We start from the raw sequence: 12,686 nt of genomic DNA, 5'->3' as shown, positions 1-12,686 counted from the left end.
CTTCAAGCACATGGAACTCTTTAGCCTTCAAGGCAGTTTGTCAGCCTGGGTGTTAAGAGGAACAAATAGTCCTAAGGCCAGCTGAAGAAGTGCCATATACTCTCTAAAATATTGTGTAACAGGAGCTATGAACTTTCAGTAAGGACAAGGACAGGTTTCCAGTAACGATTTGTGTTGGAAATGCTGGTGGGGATTTCCCAACCATGGGTATCCTTTCCAGTTTCCTCTTTTGAGGGGTTTGAATTGTTTATAAATACCCTCTCTGAGTCTGAGAGCCCACGAGACAATCTCCATCTCCTTTGGCTTTGCCGTTCTGCAGTGGTGAGTGACATTCTGAATTGTGAGCTGGGTGCAGTGTTTTGCAGCTGGTATTTGGGAACAGGACCAATGCTTTAGCATGTGGGGTTTTTTCATACTCATAACAGGAGCAGTAGGGAGTGCTAAAGTGCTCACATGTGCACCTGCTTTCGTTGTGGAGCTTGTGGTTGCACAGAGGGCACCACTCCTTGCAGGGGGAGAAGGGGGTCCTGGGCAAGCCTTCAGTGCTGGGGCAGCAGCCCAGGCACACCTGGGGGTGTGGTGGGTTCTCAAAGGTGCTCCAGAATTGTTCATCTCTCTCACTGTCTCCCAGCTCGCTGTCAGGCTTGACCAGGAACCATGAGGCTCTGGGTCTGCATCGCGTTGCTCTCCACTGTTCTGTGTGCAAGTGCTGACAGACCAGGGGTGGTCCAAGGACTAATCCGAGCTGGACAATTTGTCCGGGATGCAGCGGGAGGTGAGCTGCTGTTACCTTCCCTCAGGAACCCCCTCCCCAAGCACAGGGTAGCAGCAGTCAATGGTGCAGAGCTGGGAAATCCACAGCTCCACTTTAGAGATCCCTCTGGTTTCTGCTGCTGGACGAGGGCCTTGATGATCCCCACAGGTGCTTTCTGTGGGCACAGCCCTGTGCAAAGGCTGATAAGGAGCTGTGCCTCACTTTGTTGCTGCTCCTTGGGCCTTTCAGCTCCTGGCTGAAATGGTACCAAACTATTTCTGGTGTGACTCTTTCAAGTTAACATCATCTCTGTTTCTCTGCTTTTTTCAGGTTCACGGGATATGCTCAGAGCATATCTGGACATGCGCGAGGCAAATTACATAGGTGCTGACAAGTATTTCCATGCCCGTGGGAATTATGATGCTGCCCGGAGAGGACCTGGTGGTGCTTGGGCAGCGAGAGTGATCAGGTAATGGAGTGTGCTTGGCTTGTTAGCAGTGAGTTATTAGGGATCCAGGCATTCCAGCTGGAGCGAGGTCCTTTTTGACTTGTACTCAGCTTTGCACCTGGAAGGAAAGCAGTAGGAGGGTAAGCAGTTCCCATCTGGACAGCCAGTCTCTGTAGGAATGGTGCCACATGAGCATGAGACTTTCTCTTTTGTCCTCCCTCGAAGGCAGATTGCTCTCTCTGCATTTCTGATAAGGAACTCTCCTTCATTGCTGGTTCATTTTCTGACAAAACAGTTATGGATTCCAGTGTGGGCTCTCAGACAAAGGCTGAGTGTGTGCTTGCATCTCACCTTGAGAAGCCCTGCGGTTTCTCCACATGAGTGAGGAAACCGACACGAGGCTGAGTTAGATGCAGTCTGTTCAGGTGGCCTTTTCTCCTTCCCAACAGCGACGCCCGGGAGAGCTTGCAGAGCTTCGGCGGCAGAGGCGCCGAGGACAGCCGGGCGGACCAGGAGGCGAACAGATGGGGCCGGAACGGCGGGGACCCGAACCGCTACCGGCCCAAGGGGCTGCCCAGCAAGTACTAGCGCTGTACGCCGCTCCTGTCACTCCTCCCTTTGTACAGCCGAATAAAGAAATCCTCCTGAGAACTGTTCCTTTCCCTGCGAGCATCCATCCTCCCGCGGCGCGGGACTGCGGGCCGGGGGCGGTGTCGGGGTATCACGAGGGCTGCCAAAAAGTCCCCCTGGGGACCCTCAGGTGCTCCGGAGAGCGGGCGCCGCTCCCCGCGGAGGGGCGGCCCTGGGCGGGTGGGTCCCGGCAGGATCCCATCATGGTCCCGGTGCGATCCCAGCGCGATCCCGGCACGGTCCCGGTGCGATCCCGGCACGGTCCCGGTTGCGATCCCAGCGCGATCCCGTCACGGTCCCGGTGCGATCCCGGCACGGTCCCGGTGCGATCCCGGCACGGTCCCGGTGCGATCCCAGCGCGATCCCGTCACGGTCCCGGTGCGATCCCGGCACGGTCCCGGTGCGATCCCGGCACGGTCCCGGCACGGTCCCGGTGCGATCCCGTCACGGTCCCGGTGCGATCCCAGCGCGATCCCGGCGCTGCCCCAGCGCACGGTGCAGCGGCGGCCGCCGGCGGGCAGAGGGCGCTGTGGAGCCGCGGGCGCCGCTCTGGCCGCGCCGCCGCCTCTCTGCCCCCGCACGGCTGTGGGGCCACCATGGATCGCAACCCGTCGCCGCCGTGCAGCGATGCGGAGGAGGAGGAGGGGGACGCGGTGGGGAACACGGTGTACAGCAAACACTGGCTCTTCAGCGTCCTCACCCGCCTCATCGAGGTGCGCGGCCGCCGGGAAGGAGCGGGCGGCGGGCCCGGTGTCGGTCAACGCCGGGTGGGTGCGACGCGATCGCTCCCAGGGCCGGGGGGGACACCCGGGGACCAGCGGGGATAAAGCCGGGTACGGAGCGGGGACTCACAGGGGACAAATCCGGGGGCCCGGCGGGGACATAGTGGGAAAACAACGGGGAAGCCAGCAGCTCCCGGGTGGTGCCGGGGGTTCAGCCGGGTCGTTTTCCCCCCGGCCCGCTGTGTCCCAGGTCATCGCCCCCGCGGAGCCGGATCCCGCCGCCAGCCCCGGGGGAGCCCGCACGGAGCTGGACGAGGAGATGGAGAATGACATTTGCAAAGTGTGGGACATGTCGATGGACGAGGTAGGAGCCTCGTGCGGCACCTCGGGGCCCGTCGGAATCGTGCCGGCAGTGGGAGAAGGCAGGGAAGCGGCCGGCGCGCTGGTTCTGGGCGTGTTGGGCAGGGTGAGGCAGGACAGCTGGGCTGGGGCGGCACCAAACAGGCTCCCTGTGGAGCCTGCGCTCGGAGAGGAGCAGGGGGGCGACTGGAATTAACTGGGGTGCACAGCCTGTGTCTTCAGCGCTTGGATTATGGACATAATATTGATGCCATCGCGAAATAGGAATATTTTCCTCTAGCAATTGACATGCGCCCTTCTGGTAAGCATAACTTTCTCTGATAGCTAAACAGCCTTTCAAAGTTTAGCTGCAGACTTGCAGTGGCAATGTAGTACAGCTTTTTGGTATTTTTCTCAGCATTCTCAAATGCTGAAACAAATTCTCAAGATGTATCTATATCTATCTATATCTATCTATATCTGTATCTGTTTAAGTAGTATTATTTTATTCCCTGCCTTGTTGCTCAGATTTTTTAAATAAACATGCAACATGGGCCTTTAACTCCCAAATAAAGAGCTAGTCTTGTGTTTTAATGTGGTAAAATGAGGAGATTTCCTCTTTTTTGTGTTTTGATCAAATGCTAATGGCAATCCCTTCACTTGCTTCTTTTTTATATGTCATGGTGATGTCATGCCCTAAAACATGATATTTTCTGAATTCTGGTTGAGTTTCTGTTTCTGTTGAGATAAGAATTTGCATTTTCTTGCAAATGTGACTTTTTGATTCGTTCTACAGCAAGTCACTGGCATACTGAATCACCAGTATACCTATTTCTGGCCTTCTCTCATTGAAAAACAAAGATTATTTGTATTAAGTGTTAGCAGGTAACAAATTTCTTGTACTGAGTTTGTAATTTCTTTGATCCAGCCCTTGTGCTGTGAGAACACGTTTGATTTTGCATTTGGAAGCTGTAGAGGTCCATTTATTTCTCCATTCATTTCTCCACAGGATGTTGCTTTATTTCTTCAGGAGTTCAACGCCCCTGATATATTCATGGGAGTTTTTGCCAAGTCCAAATGCCCTCGCCTAACTGTAAGTGTGGGGTGTCAAAAAGCTGTCCTGTGTTAACAGCAATAGTGGATAGCTCTGTACATGCATTTACATTTGTCTCCCTTCTCCTATTGCATGTGTAATGTATAGGGAGAACCAGGAGAAGATGCAAAATCAAATTTTAAAATGCTTTTTCACCCTATTTTTGACATGGTCTAATCAGTAAGAATTTTGGTGATGCTGAAGCTGGAATATGTCTGCTCACACATCCTCATCTAAATACACTGATGAAGATCTGAGTTTATCAAACATAGCTGGAAGACCTGTTATAAAAACCAGAAGTCTGGCCTTTTTTCCTTTTGACTTGTTTTATGATTACTGAACAGAAATGGTCATGAATTTGTTTAGTAAGACCTACAGAAGTGTTTGGGGTCAGGTTTGACCCTGGCTGGAGGCCAGATGCCCACCAAAGCTGCTCTGTCACTCCCCTCCTCAGCTGGACAGGGGAGACCAAATACAACAAGAGGCTCATGGGTCAAGATAAGGGCAGGGAGAGATCACTCACCAGTTGCTGTGATTTGTCATGGGCAAAACAGACTCCATTTGGGGAAATTAATCTATTACCAAACAAATCAGAATAAGATAGTGAAGATAAAACAAAAATATTACAGAAAGTAACCTTTGGAATTGTTAACCTTTGGAATTGTTAAGGCACCGAGAGTTTAATTTTTTTTAATTTTACGCTTGTTTTGATGTCACTGATTTCCAGCTTGTGCTACACAGTGCACTGCAGGACTCAAGACAGGATTTTCAAAGGTATTCAGTGTTGATGTAAATCCTCTTTCTGAGAAGTTACCAGATGCTTTACTCCAGGAGATGAGTAGAGACAAACAGAGCTTTGAAAGTTTAGTACTTTGTCTTTGGAAAGTACAGCCCAAATTTGCAAGAGTGAAAACTGGCTGTCACAGATACTTTCATGAAGTAGTGTTTTGCCTGCTGTAATTTAGCAGAGGTAATGATAACATGTTAATAATTAAGAAGGCAACCTTAGTGGAGAAGGTTGATTTCTGACTTTAAATTGCTGCAAACTAATGACTCACTTTGTTTTAGCACCAGTCACCTGCAGAGCTCTCATGGTCTCCTTTACAAAAGTGTACATCCTCTTAATCTTGGCATGAATATCCTAATGGGATGCACTGCTTTGGGGTTTGTTTATTATTTTATTTTAGATCTCTTTAATCAGAAAATGGGCTTTGCTGGAAGCTTGTATTAAAATCCCTTTCTTTTGTGAGAAAGTGAATATCAATGAGGGCCATGTTTACATAGTGATATTTTTGTTTTAGGACTCCTTTTTGCTTTAATAACAGGGTTGTCAAATTAGAATAAAAAAAGTACACAAAGAATATAGTATAAAAAGAATATGCAAGCAGAGCTGATTTCAAGATACATTTGCTTTTATGAAACACCCTAACACCTAAATATCTGCATAGCACCTGAGTGTATTTTAGGCTTGTCTAGTAGTACAGAAAAATCTGTATGGAATCTGTAGAAAAATTTGTATTTTTGTCACAAAATCAGTGGATCATACAAGCTTGGAAATCAAAGTGGAAAACATCTTTGAACCTCTCTTACATCTTATGGCTCTGGAAGTGAAATTGTGGACTTGCAGTTGTCTCATTATACTGTGTTTTGACTTTCCAGGAAATCTGCGTGGGAATATTAGGGAATATGGCCTGTTTCCAGGACATCTGCATGTCCATTAGCAAAGATGAGAATCTTGGGTAAGTGTCTGTGTGCTTTGTACGTGAACAGGTACTGCTTGTCTGGACTCACAGTCAGGAAATTCATGTTAGAGGAGGATCTAAGCTTGCCTGCCAAGCCTAATCTTCATTCATAACTTTTGGCTGACTGTGTTTGTGTGGGAAGTGCTCAGAAAAGGAATAATAGACCACTAATTTTGGGGATTTTTTATCACCAGTCAAGTTAGTTTCAAAGTTTGGTGGTCTTGAGACACTGGACGTGCACGCAAAGTTAGGAAAAGCTGGCTTTAATCTCAGAACATGGCTGCAGTTGTGAAATTAACCTTCTTACACCTTTTTTAAAAATAAAGATGGATTTTAATAAATTTTTTCCCCTGCATTTTCTCCTTAAAGCCAAGTGTTACTGCAACGTTTGTGTGATTCAGACTCTCCAACCCTTCTGGAAACAAGCAGGTAGGACATCTCAGAAATTAATGCATCATTAGTGTAGTTCTGCTGTGTTCTGAGGCCTGGGGAGAAAACTCAAGTGGAGTCATTATTTTTATTATCCTCTCATCCTTTCCTTCTATTGTTTCTGCATTGTTGTGGAATCACTTTGCTGTGAGTAAGATTCCTGTTTCTGTTTCCACTGTCATTGTTTTGGATTTACCCTTGTGCAGCTAAAAGGAGTGAACTGACTTCTAATTTGTTAAATGGGGAATTCTTGCCTAGGTTGTTGTTAACTTGCCTCTCCCAGCCTGAGGTGGCCAATATCTGGGTGGAGAGGATCCGAGAAAATCCTTCTGTGTACGACTGTGTTTGCTTTATCATGTCCAGCTCTACAAATGGTAAGTTGCCAAAACAAGCTGGGATTTAGTGAGTGTTTGCAGAAGAAAAATAAGGACTGAAATTTGCAATTTCAAAGACAAATATTTTCAGTTGTGTTGATCTCTTTAAAATAAGGGAAACTTTGTAAGTTTAGGACACAAAACAAACTTGCCCTGCATTTGCAGGTTTATATATATATATATAAATAAAATAAATTAAAAATATATAATAAATAATATAAATATATTATATATTATATAGAATATTAATTATATAATATAATATATAAAAATAAATAAATAATAATATATATAATAAATATATATATATAAAGCCAACCAAAAAAGCACTCATAGGGAAAGAAAAAAGCTCTAGGTGGGAATCCTGAAGGAATGTTAACTGAACATTAACTGAAGGAATTATTTGCCACAATAAAAAAAGGATATAGTCCTCATTCGGGGGTATGCATATGTAAATTTTGAACCTCAAAACAAGACCTAATTTAATTAATTTTTTTCAAGTCAGTTATGGATTTTCTATTTTTAAAGCTACCATATCTGTGGAATGTGAACTGGAGGAACAATTCAGTTCCTCCAGTACTCAGCTGAATACTGTTCAGGCTTTCAGTATGCAGACAGTGCTACACAAATCTCTCATAGCATTAATTCAGTGAAAACCACACCAACCACCTAAAAATGGAAATATTTTGTGTAGCATTTATGTTTAACGTCTAGCTCAGCTGTAACAACAATTCTCATTTATCAAGGAATCCTAATAATGCAGCTTTTTCAATTTTTTAATATTTTTTTTTAATGCAAATTATCAGAAATTCTGCTCCATCCAATTGAAGTAACAGAGCTGTTTAAGTAAAATGCAGGTTGGCAGGTGGAAGATTAGCATAAAACTGCATGCCTAGGAACAAATCTTGAAAAGTTTTACTTCAGAAGCAGAAGTTAAGACTTTTCAGGAACATGGAGTCTTTTTGCAGAATAAAGTTACTGCTTGACATGTGGCATGACAAAGTAGAAGGTGTCAGTGGGCTTTCCAGCAATCCCTGTGTATCAAACTCTTTACCTGGTGTATGCCACATAAAGGAATTAAACAGAAACCAGTAGTAGGTCACAAAGAGAATGAATTTATTTCAGTCTTGAATTTACTCCGAATACTTGTATGTACCAGCATTTTGTGAGCTAATTTTTGCTCTTCATTTTTAGTCTTGTTGAATTAAAAATATCATTCTCTGTTGTGCAGTTGAATTGCTGGTGAAAGTGGGTGAAGTGGTGGACAAGCTCTTTGATCTGGATGAAGAGCTGATGTTAAGCTGGATCAAAAACGGCACTTGTCGCTCTGTGGGACCATCTGTAGATGATTCCCCTGAAGAACTTCCATACTTTAAGATTGTGCCTTGTATACTTGAAGCATCCAAACAAGTCCGGTATGGGAGATTGCTTTTTGGTTTCATGGCTGGGGAGATTCCTTATAACCTTGTGAGGCCTGTGTCTAAACATCTTGCTTTTAGTGGGAATAGCACAGCTTCACAGATCACTGGGAAATGTTTTCCTGGACTTAGGGTTTGAAATGAGTCATCCTGTTTGTTTGCAAAGGGAATGGCAGTGATTGCTGCTGGGCTTCTTTGTGACCAAAATACAGAATATAAGTTCAGTAAGCAGCACTTTAATTTGTCATTTTGATGTTTGTTCTGTGTAGATCAGATAACCCAGAAGGACTGGATGTTTATATGCATATCCTGCAGCTCCTGACCACGGTGGATGAGGGCATCCAGGCTATTGGTAAGAAGCTGGAATTGCTATGTGTGAGGGAACCAAGAGAGGCCATAACTTCTGGATCACCATGTATTTACTGGGGAGAACAGGAATTCATGTACCTGGATTAATTTTGTTGGGTTGGTGGGTTCTCTTTCTTTCTTTCTCAAGTGCAGGCTCCTGATGGAGGAAAAGAGACTTGGAGTTTGCTTTATGACCTCGTTTGCCAGGAGCTTTGCCAGCCAGATGATCCACCCATCATTGTGCAGGAGCAGAAGACAGTGCTGGCCTCTATTTTGTCTGTGCTGTCTGCTATGTTTGCTTCACAGACAGAGCAGGAATACACCAGGATGAGGAAAAGCAAGTCATGCTTTTTTCTGTTCTTTTTTTTTTTTTTTTTTTAAGTTAATAGTCACAATTGGCTTTATGTGGGTGTGGAAGGTGGTTCAATTCAGTGATACTGCATACAGTAAGACTCTTCCCTGGTTACTCAAAGTCACTGCTAGCCCAGAGTTCACTTACTGGGTGGGCTGTAAAGTCTGAGAAGTTGCCAGAAGCTACAGATTCTGCTCAGTCTTCTCCATTGGGTAAATAAGTGAAAATTGCAGAATTTATTTTTGGTAAAATATAGTAATACCTGATTACATTATTATTTTATACATAATATATACTACATATATTTTTATGTAATAATTTTAATTTTTTTTAGTAGAGGGAGATTCTGCACTTACTTAAATCCTTCTATTATTTCTTTTCAACCCATGGACAAGTCTTTAGAATTAAAAGCCTGTCTTGAGAATGTGAGTCAGGGTCACCTGCAGCAGAAAGATGCTGTGCAGTTGGGTTGTCAGATAGGATTATCTGGACGCAAATTTAACATACTGCCCTCACTGGGTACTACTAAAGACTGTTTCCTTTTCATGCTCTTTACACTGGTATATAGTTTTTATAGGTACAGGTCAGCTTGCAGGAAAAACTTTTGGGTTTTCTACTACATTTCCACTTGCTTCTTTAAAACTGTCTTTGAGTAACAAAACACAACACTGTCAGAATATGCATTTCTATAGATTTTGTGTAAAATCTGCTGGGGTGTTTCAAAATTCTAATGCCTTGAAAGGTTGGACAAGAATTTTCAATATTAAAGTTCACTGTTCTTGTTACTTTGTATTAAGATATGCCACTGATTGGGAGCTTGATTCGTATTTTACAATACATGGAGGGCTGTGGGAAGAGAGCTGTTGATAACTCCAAGGAGTCCAAGGAAGAGGAGACTGGAAGGGCTGATGTAAATGAGGAAGATTTCCATTTAAAAATTTTGAAGGATATTTGCTGTGAATTACTTTCCAATATGCTTCAAGAACTAACCAAGGTAAGAATAAACAAAATTATAGTAGGGATTTCTGCAGAGTAGGTAAGAAAAAAGTATTTACTATTAATGTGGATGTTTTTCTGTGCAAGTGCAGTTGCTACTGGGAATTCGTTAGACAATCAACCAGAAGTAGCAACATGAGTGGGAGATGGGAGGAACACAGGTTTTCTGAAGTGTGTGCCAAGATTCTGTACAATAAATTCTGTAGATATATGTTGCCCTTTCTTTTGAATGAAAGTCAGTGTAAATTCCGGTTGTTTTACCCATTTATAAGAACAAAGCACATTCTGTAGATGCTGTGCAGTTTTGAGTTTGTCCTTTCAACAATTGTTCATGACATGCTGGTTGTATTTCTGATTTTCCAGGAGAATACCTTAGAAGGACTGCACCAGGGACACCTGAATGAACAGACATGTTCCTGTGCTTTTCAGAACCTCTTACCTCTGTATTTTGCTTCGGTGAGTATGTGACAAGGTCTGTGACACAGCTGAAAAAATGCTCCTTGGGTGGCAGGACCATTCCAAATCTGATGTACAAACAGGACAGAATTGCTCAGGCACAGTTAAAACACAATCCAGTGCCAGAGTCTTACCCCCTCTGTCTGTTCTGCCTCACTTCAGCCACAGCTTTGCTGAGATCATCAGCTGATGCCAGGGCTAAACTGTGCTGATGGGAATAGATATCTGAAAATTTAACCTAGCTGAAAATTTGTCCTGTATATTTTTTTAGAAGAATTATTCAAAGTATTTTTCATAGGGAGCTTTCCTCTTAGTGAGAAAAGTTTCTGTGTTTCTTTTAAACTAGAAAGTAAGGGTTTGAGGAAAGTGATACTGTTTCAAAATTTAGACCAAATGGAATTGTGGGGCAGGTATTTAGGAGGAAGGTAGCTACTCTGGGGCATTTTCCATTATTCATTGCATTGGCTGCTGCTGGCTGCTCTTATTTGGAAGGTACAGAAGTAGAAAGAGCCCCTGTGCCAGTAGAATAATTGTGTTCCATGCAAGTTAGGTTTTTTTTTTTTTTTTCTTCTTGTGTACGTTTTTTATTTCCAGGTGGAGAGTTTTCTTGAAGTTCTGCGTGAGGCTGATCAGACACTTGCTGACAATCTAGAAAAACGTTTCCCTAGCCTGAAGGTTCACACCTAAGAATGTACATGAAATATTTTCCTTCTTTGGAATGAAGATTTTTGACTGTTTCATTACAGCATTTCAGAAATCAAGTTCTCAATAAATGCAGGAGAGTGAGGCAACCTCTTTACCAGCAGGTGGCTTTTAAGAAATGTTCCAGGTAGCCCTGATTAATCTAGGGTTAACCTTTCCTAAGAGGAAGGACATGACTGTAAATCACTTCTGCATCTTCCATCCTGTTTGCTCTGCTAATGAGAGACTGTTGATTTCTAATTGCTCTCTTGCAGAGTAGTTTTCTTTGAATAACTCTCAATTCTGTGCTTTTCAACTGAAGTTGAAACAGCAAAATGAATGAAATGCACTGAGTAGTTCTTTAACATGGTGCTAGTTTCTTTCAAGTTGCATTTGGCAAAAGGAGGATTGCGCAATAGAAATCCCCTTCAAGCATCTGAGAAAAACAGTTAAATTATAAAGTTGTTTGGGGATTTTTTTAGATTGTATCAATATCTTGAGCAGGTACTCTAACAGAAACGTTTCATCCTGCTTCTTTCAAATCTTCACACTTCTACTGAAGCCTCATCTTCAGTGCAGCTCTGAGCTGTGGAGTCTCAGGCCTGTACAGTTCAAAGGATTTGAGAATATTGTTACCAATGGTCTGTGCTTCAGCTTCCAGCCATTGCAGGAAACTACCCACAGTTAAAAGTTGCAGGGCAGCTTTGGGTTCAATCCCTGGTATACTTGCAGACCTTTTGGTTTTTTTGCAGTAGTCTGTGCTTCAGTTTAGAAGTGTAACATGTATCAGTTCTTTCCTTCTTCCATTTCTTGTATGAATTATCCCAGAATGGCATGAGAAATGCCATATTTTCCATGGGGGAGCTTAGGGTGTTAGGTCACTTACAGGAAATTCATTGTACAATCTCCTGAAACTCCCACTTTAGTTATATGATATTTTAACTGCATTGCAGTTTTAGATCCTGTGGCTGCATGCAGTTCACTTGACACGTTCTGAGTTTGAAAAGACAGCACAGCAGCACATCAACTTCACTGTTTCTGTAAATGAGAGTGGAAAACAATTGGCCTTTTTTAGGTTTGAGATGTAAAAGCAAATGGGAACCAGGGCACAGAGAATAGCTAAGTGTCACATACACACATTCCTTGGCTCTCCAGGTTTTACAGACTTTAGTGTTGTGCTGGGACATGTTGTGTTACCAGAGTTACCTGGGCATGTGGTAAAATACAGTATGTGTATATGTATATATAACCTTTCCATCCCAACCTCCAGTTTTCAAAACCAGTGCAAGTCAGTCATCCTCCTGCCAGCAGCATCTTAGTTGTCAGCAGGGAATCTGGAACTGCAAATACCTGACTTGGGTCGCCAAAAAGCATTGCCATGGTTTATATCAATTTTTGTATGCTATGTTTGTTGGAGAAAACTGGTGACTGTGAATCAGATGACAGCATTTTTCATACTACTTTGACAGTTTTGGGATATTTTCTTAAACCTACAGATTTTTAATAAAGCTTCTTTTTAAAAAAAACCAAACCTGTATGCTTTCCTTCATTCTAGAGTCACTTAAATTTGTTTTCTGAGCCACTGGGAAATGTCTGTTACTCTTAAGTTTGTCTGTTGTAAGAGGAAAATCAAAACTCTTCATAATGTCTATGTGCTGTAAAATATGTTTTCTTCACTGAATATTTATTTTAACTTGGTTTTTTTGCATAGTCGATTTTATGGTCTGGAAGTTAATGTGTGTCTCATTCCATAAACATTTTTTAAGCTTAGTTTGTCCCCAGCTGTATAGTAAGTGTCTTCCACCACAGTGAAGAATTATTTCTGGTGTGCATCTCCTGAAATTTGTTGTAGTTGAAATTCTGCAGTAGCCATGTAATGTAATACAGAAAAAAAAACCCCAAAA

The 12,686-nt window shown here is 43.3% G+C and overlaps 2 protein-coding genes across 2 annotated transcripts; both read left to right on the top strand.

Moving 5' to 3' along the window:
- Positions 1-231: 231 nt before the first annotated feature.
- LOC111930803 (serum amyloid A protein-like) lies at positions 232-1,853 on the top strand. Its single transcript, XM_023929059.2, has 4 exons — positions 232-321; positions 632-775; positions 1,085-1,223; positions 1,652-1,853. Exons 2-4 carry the CDS (start codon positions 658-660, stop codon positions 1,788-1,790), a joined length of 396 nt encoding a protein of 131 aa, XP_023784827.1. The 5' UTR covers positions 232-321; positions 632-657; the 3' UTR covers positions 1,791-1,853.
- A 123-nt stretch (positions 1,854-1,976) lies between these two features.
- Positions 1,977-12,308, top strand: SAAL1 (serum amyloid A like 1). The gene is made up of 12 exons (XM_086892923.1): positions 1,977-2,545; positions 2,805-2,918; positions 3,903-3,986; positions 5,646-5,725; positions 6,098-6,157; positions 6,416-6,531; positions 7,763-7,946; positions 8,219-8,301; positions 8,446-8,634; positions 9,447-9,643; positions 10,009-10,101; positions 10,696-12,308. Exons 1-12 carry the CDS (start codon positions 2,036-2,038, stop codon positions 10,786-10,788), a joined length of 1,803 nt encoding a protein of 600 aa, XP_086749049.1. The 5' UTR covers positions 1,977-2,035; the 3' UTR covers positions 10,789-12,308.
- Positions 12,309-12,686: the final 378 nt, after the last annotated feature.

The sequence above is a fragment of the Cyanistes caeruleus genome, chromosome 6, assembly GCF_971803275.1.
Source record: "Cyanistes caeruleus chromosome 6, bCyaCae1.hap1.1, whole genome shotgun sequence".
NCBI classification, from domain to species: domain Eukaryota; kingdom Metazoa; phylum Chordata; class Aves; order Passeriformes; family Paridae; genus Cyanistes; species Cyanistes caeruleus.
The sequence above is the reverse complement of the archived record's forward strand: the minus strand, read 5'-3'. Positions and strand labels throughout refer to the sequence as shown.